The sequence below is a fragment of the Crassostrea angulata genome, chromosome 8, assembly GCF_025612915.1.
Source record: "Crassostrea angulata isolate pt1a10 chromosome 8, ASM2561291v2, whole genome shotgun sequence".
Classification (NCBI taxonomy): Eukaryota; Metazoa; Mollusca; class Bivalvia; order Ostreida; family Ostreidae; genus Magallana; species Magallana angulata.
The window spans coordinates 12,279,642-12,298,538 of record NC_069118.1 but is presented as its reverse complement, the minus strand read 5'-3'; the positions used below and the strand labels follow the sequence as shown (position 1 = coordinate 12,298,538).

At 32.1% G+C, this 18,897-nt stretch overlaps 1 protein-coding gene across 1 annotated transcript in view; it reads right to left on the bottom strand.

The window, feature by feature from the left end:
- Positions 1-533: 533 nt before the first annotated feature.
- The window catches only part of LOC128159311 (multiple epidermal growth factor-like domains protein 10), a 40,851-nt gene continuing 22,487 nt past the window's right edge, over positions 534-18,897 (bottom strand). Inside the window, exons 5-6 of the mRNA XM_052822367.1 lie at positions 1,196-1,306; positions 534-670 (exon numbers count right to left, since the gene is read on the bottom strand). Of these exons, the coding sequence (XP_052678327.1) occupies positions 534-670; positions 1,196-1,306 (248 nt within the window). The remainder of the gene's footprint in view (positions 671-1,195; positions 1,307-18,897) is intronic.

Here is an 18,897-nt window from a genome sequence, read left to right as displayed (position 1 = left end):
GAAAACGCTCATGTAAACATGTGGATCTAAAGGATAGATATGAAAAAATGTAAATGTTTGATTGAATAAATCAAAGATATTAATATCAATTCGATAATATTCTGATATTTGATTTTGAATTTAAAACCGGTTTTATGATAAAGATCGTGGGTCAATTTTAAACGGACTAGAGTATTTTATTCAACACTTTTCGGCTCAATAATCAACGTTGAAAAAATTACCCAAATAATATTACTTTTCAATTCGGGTCAAAATTATTCGTTATAAATGGTTATAAATGTATAAGTTTTCAGTTCAGTTCTTGCATAAGATATTGATTATAGCCATTAAACTAAGAAAGGATGCAATATGAAATAACAACATATCATGCACATAACATTATTACATAAGTTTAAAAGAAGACGAACATTATAAAGATTTTGACGATCAGCAGAAAAGAAGAAGGCAAAATATTATGTCTGAACTTTAAGCATGTTATATCATATGCAGAGATGAATCCAATTAGTAAAGATCATCTGATCAAAATCTAATAATTAACAATTACAAATTCGGAACTTGCGAACTATATACAAAAACAGAGCACAGCTCAGGGACATAAACGCAGCTAGAGCGACAATGAGTATGGTCCTATAAACGTGTTCCTTGTATAACATCTCCTCTTTTTCTTTCACTACAATATTCAAGTTTTAACAATTAATTAACTTTGCGTCTAATAAATCTGCTCTACTAATTTATCAAAATTATATATTTAAAAGTCATTTTGCAAATATTAGACATATCCTCATTTAAAAACAATAATTTTGTTATGATATATGATTACCAAAAATATCTACTTTTTATGTAAAATGTACCCCCAGTATAGAAGGAAATACACACTTATCAGTAAACCTGTTTAACTCCAATCTTATTATTATGATTTTATACGAATTAAATTTGCAATTTCTTTTCTGTCTATCCTTTTTCACTCGAAGCATGCCAACGACGTTTCTAGAATTATTTTGGACATTCTACAACGGTCAAATGTATTTATTAAATTAAGTTAATTGTATTTACTTGATGCACATCTTTGGGTATCAAAGATGGATGTCCCTAGATAATATGGTTTTAAGTATCTATGACGAACAAAATATCAAATGCTGAGGTGTATGAAGATCTGGAATATTTCATATGAATTAGATATTTTAAAAAATATTACAAAGCTTGCGAAGTTCCGTAATGCCACAGCATTCGCCAGTCACATGATTACACTTGGCATCTTTTCCACATGTCTTTTCACATTTGTTGCCGTAGTGGCCGTCTGGGCAAACTAAAACAAAGAGTTTAAAGTAACTTCAGAGGCGTGTAAACACAACATTGGCATTGTTTATTTACTTAAAAGTTTTTAAGTTATCTATAAGGGGTTTGAGTTTTATTAGTTTTTAAAATGAGTAAATGGATGGAATGCATCAGCTCTTTATTGAAGAGGACAGCAATTCCAATCCAGCAATAAATCAGTCACGGAAAAACACGTGGGTTATTTTAATATACATTTGACAGAGTATTAATGGTTGCAAATGGGTGCGAAATACATGTATTAAGATCGAATTTTATCAGCAACTGCTTAACAGCAAATGCCATATTTATAATGTTAAATTTTTCGCCGCAAATAGATTGACCAATCACAATATTTTAGATAATATTCTTATTTATTTCATATTCTTTGTATTTCACAACTAAACATTTTAATCTTAAACTCCTTAAATAGCTCTGCTTTATTTAAGGATGAGACATTGGAAAGCAATTTGCGTAATTATTCACTGAAAAAAAATTGTCAAGGCCACAGCACACTTCTGATGAAACTAAAACTGGATTTGACAAAGAAGGGGCCGGGACAGCATAGAATAGACATCTGTTTCACTGATGTCTGCTATGATCTTGACCTTCGAATTATAAACCAAGTTTAAGACCACTACACACTCATAAACCACAAATACTGTTTATGTGAAAAATAATTTAAATTTTTGTCATGAAAGAGAACATAGTGCATTTACAGTACCATGCTATGACAGAGACTCACTATATGATCAATTTATGCGATTGATGTCCCTAAAGCAAAAACAATCTGAGTTATACTGCACCTGGCATTATTTAAATGGTGTCCCTCTGAAGGACCCAGTCGCTAAAATTTTAAACTTTGGTTTAGTCTTAAATTTTGACTAAGAATTCAAGGTCAAGTACATCCTTTACTTACAAGCAATCTTAATTGTAATGTATGAGCCAGACAAAATCATGGGGAGAAAAATATAATTATGGTTAGACAAGGATTTTTCAAACAGGTCTAATATGATCCTGACCTTTGATTTAAAGCATTGTTATAGGTCGAAAAACATCCCTTTGCACTCTGTAGGTACATATAAGTTACTAACATAATTGTGGGAGCAATACTCTTATTTGGCCACCTTGGGGGAATATATGGTCTTGATACCCTGAACTCCATTCTTTTAATTAAAAACTTGGTTTAATGTCACTACACACTTTTTATCCTAAAGCACTCTGTGGATGAAGTATTAGAGGTACATGTAAGTAAAATAAATATAGGCAGGCCTAGTTACAGAAAAGTAATACATGTACTTAGGAAAAGTGATTCGGGCGGACAGAGAGCTACGGACAAGGAGGACTTACTGATCATTATACAGTGCCATCAGAGTGGGACGTCGAGCCTCATTATACATATATAAGAATAGATATTATGACCATAAGTTATGATTAGTACCCACTACCATGTAAGAATGGGGAATAGCCAAGTGTTCTGTCCACTAGTACCCGAGTTACAAAGGACTTGGACAAACGTATTTGTGCATTGTTATTTAATACATGATGTATAATGCTGCATTTGTGTTACAGGAAAGTATAAAATGCCAGTAATAATCTGTTTTGAAAATATGTAGTCACAATATTTATATACCTAAATGTTGCTTGTAGACTGATCCTGGACATAATTAAATAACTTTTCAAATTTTCTCGATGTTAAGGCGTCCAGGCGCGGATCTAGAGGGGTGGATGGGTGGGTAACTGGAAAATGCAAACAAACTTATTAGGTTGACCTATTGCCTGTCCCAAGATATTTATGCAGTGTTGCAACCACCATTAAAATAAAATCACGATTGAAATGAATTATTTTAAAAGTGGTTGGGAATGTATTTCATTAGAAAAATCACTTTGCAACCACTATTGAAATAAATTATTTCAATAGTGGTTGGGGATGTATTCCATTAGAAGAATCACTTTGCAACCACTAATGAAATACAACTACTATTGAGGTAATTATTTCAACAGAAGTTAGGGATGTATTGTATTATAAAAGTTACTTTACAGACGCCATTGAAGTACAACTATTAATTTTTTTTTTAATCGTAGATGAGAATGAAAATTCTTTATAAACATTACCTTGTAACCACTTATGTAACACATTTGGAAAGGAAGAAGTTGTTTATCATTTTTGTAAACTATTTTGTTATGAAAGAAATCCAACCTACAATTTTAAATACAAACTTCAGGTAATACAGACTTGCATATTTTACGGTAATAATAACCGAGACTATAAAGAAAATGAGTGGATACGGCGTGTAAAATGCCCATACACGGTCGGACAAGCTTCTGATAAATTAAAATATCAATAAATCTGATATATTTTTTTTCAAACAGGCGTGTTCGCATTAAAACCTGCAAATAGTGTCATTTTTTAGCTCACCGAGACGAAGTCAAGGGGAGCTTATGCTATACCCCCGGCGTCGGCGTCGGCACCTGGTTAAAGTTTTTGTTGCAGGTCCTGTATCTAAGCTATTATTTGTCCTATCTTCACCAAACTTGCATGGATGATGCATCTGGACCTACGTATGGACTTGAAAGACTTGAATGCTGAATCTGAGTCCTAAATTTCAGATGCTGGAGGAGGTTAAGGATGCTGGAGGAGGTTAAGGTTGTTGGACCAGGTTAAAGTTTTTGTTGCCGGTGCCCTTTGATAGCAATATCTAAGGTACTGCTGGTCTATACTTCACCAAACTTGCATGGATGGTGTGTCTTATAATACTGATGCACCAGACAGGCTAGAGTGCTGAATCTGAGCTAAAGGTTTCGGATGCTGCAGGAAGTTAAGGTTTTTGGAGCAGGTTAAAGTTTTTGTTGCAGGTGCTCTTTGATAGCAATACCTAAGTTACTGCTGGTCCGTACTTCACCAAACTTGCATGGATGGTGTGTCTTATAATATTGATGCACCAGACAGGCTTGAGTGCTGAATCTGAGCTATAGGTTTCGGATGCTGCTGGAGGTTAAGGTTTTCGGAGCAGGTTAAAGTTTTTGTTGCAGGTGCCCTTTGATAGCAATACCTAAGTTACTGCTGGTCCGTACTTCACCAAACTTGCATGGATGGTGTGTCTGATAATACTGATGCACCAGACAGGCTTGAGTGCTGAATCTGAGCTATAAGTTTCGGATGCTGGAGGAGGTCAAGGTTTTTGGAGCAGGTTAAAGTTTTTGTTGCAGGTGCCCTTTTACAGCAAAATCTAAGTTATTACTTGTCCGTACTTCACCAGACTTCCATGGGTGGTGCATCTTATGATACTGATGCACCAGGCAGGCTTGAGTGCTGAATCTGAGCTATAAGTTTCAGATGCTCGGGGAGGTTAAGGTTTTAAGAGCTGGTTAAAGTTTTTGTTGCAGGTGCCCTCTGATGATAATATCTTAGTTACTTCTGGTCCTAACTTCACCAAACTTGGATGGATGGTGCGTCTTCTGATACTAATGCACAAGACAGGCTTGAATGTTGAATCTGAGCTATAGGTTTCGGATGCTGCAGGAGGTTAAGGTTTTAAATGCTGGTTAAAGTTTTTGAAACAGGTGCCCTCTGATGATTATATCTAAGTTATTACTTGTCCTAACTTCACCAGACTTCCATGGATGGTGCATCTTATGATACTGATGCACCTGACAGGCTTGAATGCTGAGTGTGAGCCATAGGTTTCGGATGCTGGATAAGGTTAAGTTTTTTGTAACAGGTCACACGTTTAATAGATAATAGTACTATTTCAAACTTGCATAGTTGATAAAACTGTAATATGAATGAATTGTAGAGGTAGCTTCAGATGCAGAGCTTGATCTCGATTATCAAGGATGCTAAAAAATATATCACAGGTCCTAACTTAACCAAACTTGGATGTATGGTGAGTCTTATGATACAGATGCACCTGACAGGTATTGATGCTGAATCTGAGCCATAGGTTGCGGATGCTGGAGGAGGTTAAGGTTTTAATTGCTGGTGCCCTCTGATGATGATCTCTTAGTTATTACTGGTCCGAACATCACCAAACTTGCATGGATGATGCGTCTTATGATACTGATGCACCTGACAGGGTTGAATGCTGAATCTGAGCCATAGGTTTCGGATGCTGGGTGAGGTTTAGTTTTTTTGAACAGGTCACATGTTTTATAGAGGATAGCTTGCATAGTTGATTTAACTATATAATAAATGAAACGCAGATATTGCTTCAGATGCAGAGCCTGATCTCAATTATCAAAGATGCTAAAAAAATCTCCTACCTCACTCAAACCTGCTAAATAAATAGATGTGTTTGTTGATAAATGATATAACATGATTCCTATAATATAGTATTGTATAACTATATAATATCATATGTTATATTATAACAAGAGGCCCATGGGGCCACATCGCTCACCTGAGCAACAATGGGCGTTCAAAAGATATTGTGCCATATGGTCTCTCGGTAGAATAACAAAAAATAAATATTGCAAAGTATTCGAATTTTACACTTATTTTTGCATACACGTGATCTTTGACATTGTATCTTCATGAAATACTATATTTTACCAGAATAAGAAAATCCTACGCAAGATATAAAACTAAACAATTGGTAGGGGTACACTGTTAAGTTGTTAACTTCCAATTCTCTATAATTTCGTTCTGCCCCCCCCCCCCCCTCCCACTTTGTAAAGCGATCAAAATATATGAGAGCATATGGGTACATTTTTTTCATCAACTACTTACTAGTTATTGTATTTTAAAAAAAAATAATATTTATTGTTTTTCATTTAAAAAATCCTACATGTATAGATGTGAAGAAGAGAATTGTACCTCAATGTGCTCAATTCCTCAAATTAAAAACATTCAAAATTTTTATTTGTCTTCTCCATTATATTTAAATGACTGTTATTTACTTCGCGTACAAACCAGGATAATTTTCTGCTGTGAAATGTTCTTTGGAATAGCGCTTATTACTTGATCCAATGAAACAATGGAAACTGTTTTAAAGATGTCGTTTTTATTTACTCTGAAAAACTATCAAAACTGATGTAGATTTCACATTATTTATTGTATAAAGAGGGGGCCCCAGAGAGTAGGTATATACAGAATATCATTCTTGTACAAGTAATTAACATACTCTAATTCATATAGAATTTCAAATGTTGAACCAAACTTTCAGCGTCAATCGTAGAATTATAAGCAAGATACAGAGCTCACAGTTCGCCTAGGTTTGAGTCAAATTTTGTTCAAATGAGTTTATTACATTCAGCTTAAGATTTTTAACTTGGTATTTCCTATTCAGCATTTAAAATGGGAAAAAAAGAATGGCCTAAGATTTTCAATTCTTTTATTCACTTATTCACTTAAGATCAGTTCACTGGTATTTGAGGTTCAAAATCAATTTATACAAATGTACACAAACACAGTCAAGGATCACATGTACAGTAGGAGTAATAATGACGAAAAAAGGTTAAGTTTACAATACAATAGGTTGTTAAAGTTGGTTTCTGGAAGAACAGAATTTTTCGAAATGAATCGAATATATACATGTATATACCTACATATTTCCGTCAGCGATATCAAACTCTATTTAAACTGAATAAACTCGAGACAATGCCGAGCATATCAACAAAACCTATTTCATTAATCTACCATTACGCAGAAGATAATGCCGAGTTACCGATAGAATGAATTGTATTTCAGTACTTTTTTGATACATCAGATTTTGCTTAATTTGCGCAGGTAAACAGTTAACTGTTTGATTAACCGAAGTCTCTGTTTGATTTGATACGTAAAAATCACAAAATACAGACGATAGTTCAAAGATTACAAAGCAGAAATAATGAAAACGAAACGAAAATCAGAACAAGCTAACACCAACGTCATGTGTGAAAACTGTCAACGCATTGAAATATTTAGCCTCAATTTACTTCACAAAATCGGCACCAATATATATTGCATGTTTCAAAAATTTCCCTTCATACGCGAACTGTTGCACAACAAGCAAATTCATCATAGTCAGATCGACCCTTTTTCGTATAATGTCATGGCTGCTTTAAACAAAGAACCTCGTTTTAGAAGTATGGAATACGAGTCTTTGTAAAATGGGTATGCAAACCCGGGCCGTGGCAAAATAAAAGCAGGGGCAGATCGGCAATCGTTAATTCCAAATACCCATTATTTTGCAGCAATATTTACAGCGAATACAAATATACTGGTCCATCAAATATCCTGAAATTTTAATGAGATCGGCAGATTTATTACTGCCAATCTTTTGTTTTGCCCAGGCCAAGTCTTGCCTACCCATTTCACCGGATGCCGAACCCGAAGCTATTAAACTGATTGAAACACGCCTCTCCTTTATTATTATTTTCGTAATAACTCAGATTTGAAACAGAATTAGCCCTCTAATTTTTGCAATTTATATTTTCCTTCCCATAAGGATAATTTATGCTAAACTACGTTGAATTGGACACAGTAGTTCTTGCGAAGAAGATTTTTAAAAATGCACCTCCCCCCTTTTCTACAGTTTCAAGGTTTTCTCCGCTTTGAATATAGATCTAACTTTTTTTCTGCAATTTATATTTTCCCTCCCATAAGGATGCTTTGTGCCACATTTGGTTGAAATTGGATAAGCGGTTTTAGAGAAAAAGTTCAAAATGTAAAAAGTTTACAGACGAACAGACAGACAGACGGACAGAAGGACGGACAGACGGACGACGGACAAAATGTGATCAGAATAGCTCCCTTGAGCTTTCAGCTCAGGTGAGCTAAAAAGTTATATGATGGGATGTTTTATTGTATCAATTTTTTTGATATTTTATTATATGATATTGTATCATGATATTGTTTTGTATATTAGTATTGTATATTATGATACAATATTGTATAATATTATATTGTATAATAAATGTGTTATTTCATCAGATGATACTATTACATAAGATATTGCAAAATAAAATATTGTATCCTATGATCCATGGTGTATATTCTACAATATTGTATCATACGATATTGTATAATTTGATATTGGTTTCTGTAATTTAGAATTATATCACATGAAATTGTATTGTATGATATTGTGATATTATATAATATACTATCATACGATATTGTATAATATGATATCGGTTTATAAATAGGATATATTATCATATCACATGAAATTGTATTATATGATATTGTAATATATATTATTGTATTATATCAACCAACATGTAGAATATAATATTGTATTGTATAATATTTTACTTATCACATAATATTGTATCATTTGATATGATACAATGTTGTATCAAATTATATTGCATCATATGATACAATATCGTTTTATGTATCAACAATGATACAATATCATACTATATTATACAATATTATATCATATGTTTCAATGTTATGATGTTTTTGTATAATATGATACTGTAATATAATACTTTATTGTATTATATATTATGATATTGTATTATGTGATCAAATACAATAATGTATAACACAATACAATGTCTTATCATACATTACAATATCATATCTTATCATTGTATATTACGGTATTTTATTGTATTATATGATATATATTGTAAATATGATAGGATATGATAGGATGCAATATTTAATTTTATATTATTGTAATGATGAACAATTGAGTATCATACAATTTTTTAACAGATGATATATGATATTATGTCAAAACAGAATCCATGAATATCCAAGATCATAAAGTATGATTTTCATATAATATGATAAAGATGGTCTCATAAAGGTGTTGTCTCATAAGGGTGATGTCTCAACTCGGTGAGCTTTGTTATCTGTGATAACCTATGTTTAAAACTTAAAGGCATTTCTTTCATAGAGTGGGTTTGTGCTCCATATTTTTCTCACAATCTAAATAAAGTCTAATGGAAAAAAACCGATTTTAATCAACAAAAACGTGGAGAGATGACCCACTATACATTAAAAATATCCTTTTGTATCCCAACAATTGTACGTTTGAAAAAATAATAAAAGTCCGTAAAGTGGCCAAAGTAACACATAGCATTTAAACAGCCAATTTTCTTGTGTCTGCAATGGCTCAGTGGTTATAGCACCTGACATAAACTAACCTTATATACCTAGGGTTTTTATGTTATGGGTTCAATACCACCAAAATTTAAAGCAATATTTTTTCGTATCATTTGTTAAATATATTAAAAACTGAATATAGTTAGAAATTGTGCTTTTGCAAACTTGTATTATAATATATTTGAATGGATTTAATTGGGAAAAAAATTCAAAATGATATTTCGCCACTAAACCGAATGGGCATTTGCGCTATCTTATTCCCCCATCTTCTTTAATGTAATAATGTTACGATGATAACTGCTTTGCAGAAATAAATAACCAATTCCCGCAGCTTAACATTGTTTCTATTAAACAAACAATTTCAAATCAACAACTAGTAGACTAATTGTTCTCGAACAATTAGAGGTCTTTCCACTTCATTTTGTTTTATGTTTGAAATAAGATTGCTTCAATAGAATAAAGTATTTTTCCACTTCATTGTGTTTTATGTTTGAAATAAGATTGCTTCAATAGAATAAAGTATTTTTTGCGTTACTTTATAAAAAAGTGTCAAACGATTAAGTTTGCAATTTATTATTGCTTGACCTTGACCTTTGACCTTTATGTTATTTTGATCTGACAAGGTAGATGCTTTAATACCAAGTGGTCCGATGTATCTATGATTATTGATTCAAAAGTTATTTGTGTTTTTTATTGAATGTTCGAAACTTTCAGGGACAATAACTGCTAGAAAGGGACTTTGGACTCTGCCGGTATGAATAGATTAACGGAGCGTCTAAATGTACCGAATACATTAGTAAAAGTTTCAAGTCTCTATTTCTAACGGTTAATAAGGAGTAGCGATAACAAGCATTTTGTACAATAGGGGCCAAGGGGATATATTTTAAAATTTCAAGATGTTCTATTACATCCATCAAAAAACTTTACTACACTAAACAAAAGAGATCTAAAAACTCATTAATTAAGAGATTTACAGATGACCTTGACCTCTGACCTTTATGTCATTTTGTTCGGCCAAGGTAGATGCTTTCATCCCAAGTGGTCCAAAGTCTCTATGAATAATGAAAAAGTTTGAAGTGTTTTTTACAGAAATTTAAATACTTTCAGGGGCAATAACTTCTAGAAGGGGGGCTCAGAATAGATTAAAGAACCCTCTAAGTGTACTGAAGACATTGGTAAAAGTTCCAAGTTTCTATCTCTTATGGTTTCAGAGGAGTAGCGATAACATGCTTTTCGTACACAAGGGCAATAACTTTGTAAGTTCTGGGAGTTATCGAGCAAAGGGTCATTTGGTACCATAACTTTTAATGGCCAATAACATAAAGAAATCATTGTTTCAATATCTCTTGAAATAAAAAAGCTGTCCCTGGAAAAAAAGAGAAGAAAAAAAAAATAATAACTAGAACTTTTTTTTGTCTTCAACAAAAAGTAAGGGCTTTTCGACAGCACCATTATCCCTTTTTAATCAAATGTTCAAAAAAAATTATACTCTGATTTATTTCCAAGTCTTCGTAACGCCTTGGTATACCCGGTTGCTTAGATAGGAACTTATGACTAGTGCAATGTGAAAAGAAAGATAACTCCAGAACTTTACAGGTTGCTACACTTCTAATTTCCAGAGGAATATTTTCAAAAAATCATATTGAAGTAAGTATTCATTCCTTGGACACAACACTTGGTATGTCTATAGTATTTATGCTCTACATTCTTACAGCAAAGCGAGATAACTCTTACTTAAAAAAAAATTTGAAATTTAAACAAGGGATGATCTTCCAAACCCCTATAAAGACTCAAAACGTGACCACTCGGACCATCATTTTGAAATTGTACTCTTTATTCTAAACAATAAACTGAAAAGATTTTTAAAATCAAAAGAAAAATAAAAAAAATTACAGCTAAAGGGCTGTTTTGTACGTTGGCCCCTGCAGATCCCTAATTTTCTCGAATTGTCTACCCAAAAACTTTTCCGGTTTGCGCATTGTGTGTATTATTATACATCTGAAATATTGTAACTTGTAAACTTTTTGAGAAAACGAACGACGCGTGATTTAATTTAACATTGAAACTCCCATAGACAATTTTTCATAGGCTCATAAAACCGGAAGTACTTAATATATTTTTTTGAAACTCGGAATATATCTTGAATACTTCTATCTGAACAATGTCTAGGCGTCTTATACAATTCCTAAGGATTTTTGAATTTTTTTTTTCGTTTTCATCCCCCCTTATCTCAAGTTTGAGCCCTAATATCTCAAAAACGGTAAGAGATAGAGAAATGTCAACGCTTTTGATTTTGTACATTTAGACAAGATGCATCTAATTCTAAAATTTGAATGCTCTAACTAAAAAAATAATAACGATTTTGTGCTTCAATGAATTTTTTGCATTTCCCTTGTCAAAACCGGAAGTGCCGGAACTGGAAGTCCAAAACCTTACATACGCGTGTCATATGAAAGTGCTATTAGACTGTTGCATAATTGTTTCAATATGTCTTTCCGTTTTCAAAAAAACGCTGACGGAAATTCTGTCGAGAAACAGAATAATAAGAAACATCAGAATAACAATAGGTCTTTTCGACCGAAAGCCCTAATAAAAAACATAAGAAATACAAAAGGTCTTTCACCTGAAAGGTGGGTGGAAAGACCTAATTAAGGTTGTAAAAACTTGCATATTTTACGGTTATAATAATCGAGACTATGAAAATGTACTTATGTAAGGATTTTCACTGTTGTGCAGAAAAAAACAAATTCTTGCAGATTAACACATAGAATTGTTGCCATATTTTTCTTTACCTTTCTCTTTTTATAGATATACATGTATCATTTTTTTTTTTTGAAAATTATAAAATATTTGTACAAGAGTGAACACCTTGTAAATTGCCAGAACTTCTTTTCAACCCCCTGTAAATTAAAAATAATTCATAGCTAGATACATGTTATTATGAATATCACTATTGAGAATACGACTACTGTTGAAAAACATTATTTCAGTAGTGGTTGATTATAAAGTTTGTTATAAGAAATAATTTGCAACCAATCTTGAAATACAAACACCATCAAAAAATCTCACATTGTATTTCATTAAAATGTTTTTTTTTATTGAAATATATTATTTTGATGGTGGTTATGGATGTATTTCATTATAGGGATAACTTTGCAAGTGTTACTTTAATTCAACAATTTTTTTTCAATAGTAGTAGGAACTAGTGGGTATTGTTTTTTGTTTTACAAAAAAAACATGTCTCCCCTTCTCCCCAAGGATTGTAATATGGGGCAAATTTTACAATTGAAAAAGAATGATGTCAGCTAAATGTTACCCAGACCCAGACAAAATTTCATTATTATTTTTTATTAATTTGACCTTGAGTAAAACATATATAAATCAATAGTACACCTAAGTGTATTATTATTGTTCTTTGTTTAAAGTTTGAAGTCCTTCTGTCAAAGTATATTTAGGAGTTGAACAATGAAGTTTTTTTTCTAATTTGACCTTGAAATAAAATTTTGAGGTCAAGGTCAGAAATTTTGGTAAGGTTCAACTAGGTTATATACCATCTATCCATGATACAAGTTAAAAGTCTGTATGTTAAAGGAGTCTTGTGTTATGGTCTTGACAATATTTTTTATGAAAAGCTTGACCTTGAAGAACGAAAAAGGTCAAGGTCAACACGTATGGTGGCTTGCAATCCTTCGCAATACCATCTACCTATGTTCCAAGTTTGAAGTCTTAATGTCAAAGGGTATTAAGGTGGAAGGCTACATCGTCACAACATGTCTGACTTCCGTTCGAAACGCCATTGTGTTCCGGATTGATAGCATTATGTCGTGGTACAAAATAGCTATACACCGTTTAATTGAACTCTTCTAACTAAGGAGATGAGATAGGAATGTAATCACCAAAACGCTTAGAAAATATGTCAATTTTCTTCCTGTTTAAAGCTTTTAACTAACATTAATTATCAGCTGTTTTGTACGGAAAACGTGGAATCTAAATAATATATCGTTTCCCTGCTCTGCTGCTATTGGCAATACATTTTTGTCATGTCATCTGCAACAGACGATCATACATATGTGACGGATTATCGATATAGGTAAGCAGATGTCAAATTTTCATTTAAACTATATATGTATGATGAATATAAAACGAAAGTACCGTAGTACGATCTCTTGAATTGATCCTAACTTTCCAAATTAAAAAAAATATTTGCAGTAAAAGACTTTCATTGAAACTTTGACATTAAACTAATGTATTTTGATTAACAATGATTAAAATAAATACAGCTAGGTAGCAATAGCAGTGGAAGCCCGGATTTGCAAGCCAAATGAGGGAAAGACAGAATTCTGAAAAGGAGTTTTTCATTTCCACACATGCATGTGTATCACTATGGACATCTAATGTATGTATTACTATGCGTATGGTTGTTGTTTATAATTGCTATTGTATTTAAAAAAGTAAAAGGCAATTTCACTACTAATTTATAATATAATTAACTACTAATATTTTGTTATAAAGAGTTAAATATATATATGATGCATTCATCAAAAATATAATTTTTCAGCTTCAAACATTATTATAAGCACTACTAATCTTATATCTACATATTTAGCATAGACTTGTTCCTTTTTTTAATTTTTCTTCGTGATTTTATTAATTAAAAAATTGATCCCAAGATATTTGAGACCATGTAAAATAAAGAAAGACAACTCTTAAACAGGATCTTTCATACTAAGATTTTTGCAATAATTAAGTATTTCCTTTAATTTTTCAATTTTAGTTACATATTTATGTGGATTCCAATAAAAATCATACAAACTTCATTCATAATTTTTTTGTTTTTCATTTCTAAACTTAATAACATTTCACTTTCATAAGAATTTTAAAACAGAAATGTTTAAAAATTTGATAAGTAAGGGGTTATCTGGAACCAGACTGATATTTTAAAAATTCTCTAGAAAATAGGGTATTGTATTTTGAGGTCTATTATTGTTGAATACTGTGCCTTGTATTGGTAACAATTGCATGCAACAAAAATCTCCTACACTTATTTGGTGTAGAGATCCACCTTAAAGATATGACCCAGACAAAATTTTATTATTATTTTCTTAATTTGACCTTGAGTAAAACAAGGTCAATGTCAAATATTATTCAAAAGTAAACCTAGGTGTATTATTATTGTTCTTTGTTTAAAGTTTGAAGTCCTTCTGTCAAAGTATATTCAGTGAATTTTTTTATAATATGACCTTGAAATAAAAATTCTAGGTCAAGGTCAAACATGTTGGTAAGGTTCAACTAGGTTATATACCATCAATCTATGATAGAAGTTAAAAGTCTGTATGTTAAAGGAGTCTTGTGTTATGGCCCGGGCAATATTTTTTATGAAAAGCTTGACCTTGAAAAACAGAATAGATCAAGGTCAAAACTTTTTGTGGCGTGCACTCCTTCTCAATACCATCTACCTATGTTTCAAGTTTGAAGTCTTAATGTCAAAGGGTATTTAAGTTACGGCCTGGACAAATTTGGATGAAGAAGAATAACAATAAGAAGAACTAGACACGATCTCGTTGCGAGCAACGAGGAGGTCTTCCGTGCGATTTTTTGAAGGTTATATGACCTTGACTTTGATATTTAACCCTTTATCTCCTTATCTGGGCAACTAAAAAAATTGATGGTTGAATTTTGTTAGGAACATCATTCTCAGCATTTTATTCTATATTGATTTTCAAAATGATGCTTTTTAAAATATGTGTTCTGTTTGAGGTATGTTATCAAAGTTTTGTACTTCTGGCCCCTTAAAACCCATTAAAAACCCCTTAATACGGAACACATGATAAAATAATTATAATATATTGTTAAATAAATGTGAGATAAACATTATTGCTTCCTAAATATATAACAAAATATTTTTCAGTAAAGTGCTATGGAAGAAAGACTTTAGAGCCCTTTTGGCCCCTAAAAATAAAAAGACAGGTCTTTTGACATATTTAGGTCAACAAGTGTTTAGAAATTCTTTGCCGTTTTTGAGCTATCAGGGATATGACGTTTTAGGGGCCGACCCCTAATCTCCTTATTGGGGCCAGATAACGAAACTTTATGATTGAATATTGTTTAAAACATCATCCTAAGCATCTTTTATTCTGTATTGCTTTTCAAAATATTTGTCCTTTTTTAGATATAATTGATCGAAGTTTTGGACTTCTGGCCCCTTAAAACCCCTAATTACGTAACACATAATAAAAATTTTATAATGTATAGTTTTATTAGTAAAAGATGAACATTTTTGCTTCTTAAACATATTACAAAATATTTCTCAGTAAAGTGCTATGAAAGAAAGACTTTAGAGCCCTTTTGGCCCCTAAATTGAAGGGCCAGCCCCTTTTTCTTGGCTTCATAGGAAAATTCTTTTGATATTAAACATATTTTGGAAACGGAAGACCTTAATAAGAAGAATAAGAAAGTCTACAAACACAATATGTCTCCCCTTTGAAAGGGAAGACATAATAAATTTCATTATACCTATCACATTTATGATAAATTATGGATGTATTTCATCATAAGTTTCAATTTGTAAATAACTGTTCAATATTTTATTATAAATAAATATGATTAATGAATATCACTATTGAGATAAATTATTTAAATAAGGGTTGAGGATGTATTTCATCAATAGAATTACTTAGCAACTACTATTGAAATTCAACCACTATTGAAATTTATTATTTCAATGGTTGATGGGTTTGCATTTCATTACCCCTTTTGAAATAAATTATTTAAATCGTGGTTGGGTATGCATTTCATTACAACCACTATTGGAATAAAATATTTCAAGAGTGGTAGGGAAGCATGTCATTTTATGCCTATTATTCGTCTGCTTTTAACACTTTTAGTTCCATATGAGAGATGGTATGGGAAAAATGACAATACAAAGGTAAAAAAATAATTTAAAAGGAATTCATCATTCTTAAGCCAAACTTCTTATATTAAGAAATTTCCCTACCGGAAAAAATGCGTTACATACAGACGGAATAATAGACCAAAAAACTGAAATGCATCCAAACCACTATTAAAATACTTTATTTCAATAGTGGTTGTAAAGAAACGCATCTTTTACCACTATTGATATAATTTATTTCAATAGTGGTTGAAATGTAATACATCCCCAACCACTATTGAAATAATTTATTTCAATAGTGTTTTTATTATGCCCCCCTTCGAAGAAGGAGGGCATATTGCTTTGCTGCTGTCTGTCTGTCGGTCGGTCGACCAACAGTTTCCGTTCATTTTCAGAGGATGAACATATTGAAATGAAATTTGGTATACATGTTTATCATGATAATATCTAGGTCAGGTTCGATATTGGGTACGATCAAGAAATTTTCGACAGAATTATGGACCTTGGACGTAGAAAAACTCCAGTAATTTGCAGTTTTCGCTCATTTTCTTGGCAGAGGATGAACATATTGAAATTAAATTTGGTATACAGGTTTATCATGATAAGAGGATGAACATATTGGAATGAAATTTGAAATACAGGTTTATCATGATAGTATCTAGGTCAAGTTCGATATTGGGTACGATCGAGAAATTTTCGACAGTTATGGACATTGGACGTAGAAAAACTCCAGTTATTTGAGGTTTCACCTCATTTTCTTGGCAGAGGATGAACATATTGGAATGAAATTTGGTATACAGATTCATCTCAATCAAATCTAGGTCAAGTTTGATTATGGGTATTATAGAGCAATTTTCGACAGAGTAATGGCTCTTGGAGATAGAAAAATTCCAGTTATTTGCAGTTTACGTTCATTTTCTTTGTGGATGTTTCCAAGGAAGGGGGCATAAGTGTTTCACAAACATCTCTTGTTTCAATAGTGGTTGCAACAATGCAGCACAATTGGACGATGTTTAATAAAAATACACATACCTGTGAAAGAAGTGCAATTAAAATTAATGAAAGGGAACATTTATACGATAACTTAATTCAAACACTATCATTTTTCCCTCCGAAAAATTCAAAGTAACGAAGTCATGTCAACCACGGACATTTGTAATGAAGAATGTTGACATCTTTTCTCAATTCGGAAGTCACTCGGAATACATCGCACACTTTTTCAATGTTATTACCCGGGAACCTTCTTCTCTTTAACCATGAAAAATCCCTGTAGAGTTTTTGGGAGTTGATTTTAATCAACTCTCCTATGCTATGCAGTTACTCTGGCAAACTGGAACTGAAGCAGTGTTTGGAACTTAGCACAAATCATCCCCGCTGACAAGACTTAGTTCTTGAAAGTAATCGATAAATTCGATGTAACATATGCTGAAGCATTGTTTTTCAAGAAAACGTATTTATAAATACCTTGAAAATAGTCAGATTTTCAATTGTATGAACAATTTAGATATTTTTGTAGCCGAATATATTCCTACGCCAGAGTTCAATACATTCTCATTCAACCATCGACTGTCTCCGTAAATCTCCGACAAGCAGAAAGTATCTCTTGCATGTCGAAGAGTAACGGAGACAACCGAGCGTCTGGTTGAACGAGACTTGAGTTCAATATTGCTTGAATCCATACGACTTTTGTAATATTTCGATTACTGATACATACATAGTTTGATGGAAATAATTCTATATCTAAATACTACACAACGTGATACATGCCTTGGGGAGTTTTCTCGAAATTCTTGTCGAGACATTGGTCGGAAAGTCTGAGAATATTATAAAAATGTGCGTAATTCAAATACAGATTTTAAACTACTTGCCAAGCAGAAAAACATATCGTTGATTTTAATATGAATAATAATCAATGAAATAAACTGCCTTAAATATTTCAGTATTTTAGCTGTGTGTTGCAACCTGGCAAGCTAAAGGAGGCGTTGCAAAATAGAAATTTTGGGATTTTTAACGGAACGGAAGACCTTGAACTGATTCTTATAGAAATTCTTCATTATTATTTCTCTATACGTTTTTAAATCCTCAATAACTTATTGGTTTGTCATTCGATTTCATTCAAATTTTTACGGTATATTGTCAATTGAATTAGGTTTCTAGAGCACAAAAAAAATTGAAATCGCAACTTCCGGTTTTTAGTTATTACCCTTTTTCTTAAATTTTAGGGGCATTAGTTTCCAGACAAAGGCTCCGAAATGGTCCGTAGCAAATGCTTTATAGTTAAAAATCTTTATTATTGACACTTTGAATATTTTCCCCTGATTTTTGGATTTTAGTTTCTTCCAATTATTCCTCTCGGATTAATCAATCGAAATCTATGTTTAAAAAATAGCAAAATCTTTCTCATGTTTTAGCTTCGTAACTTTTAGTTTGAAATATTTCCTAAATACATATAGAACAAAAGTTGTGCATAATGTTAAGGGCTTTCATTTGACAGCAATAAAAAAGGGCTGGCCCCTCAAATCAAGGGCCAGTAGCCCTTAAAGATTTTGCTTAAAAACTCAAACACGGTTAGGATTTCGATAAGGCTGTCGCTGGAAAAGTTGTTTGTTGGGATCTCATTAAGGTCGTTACAATGTTATTTTGTAAGTGATTT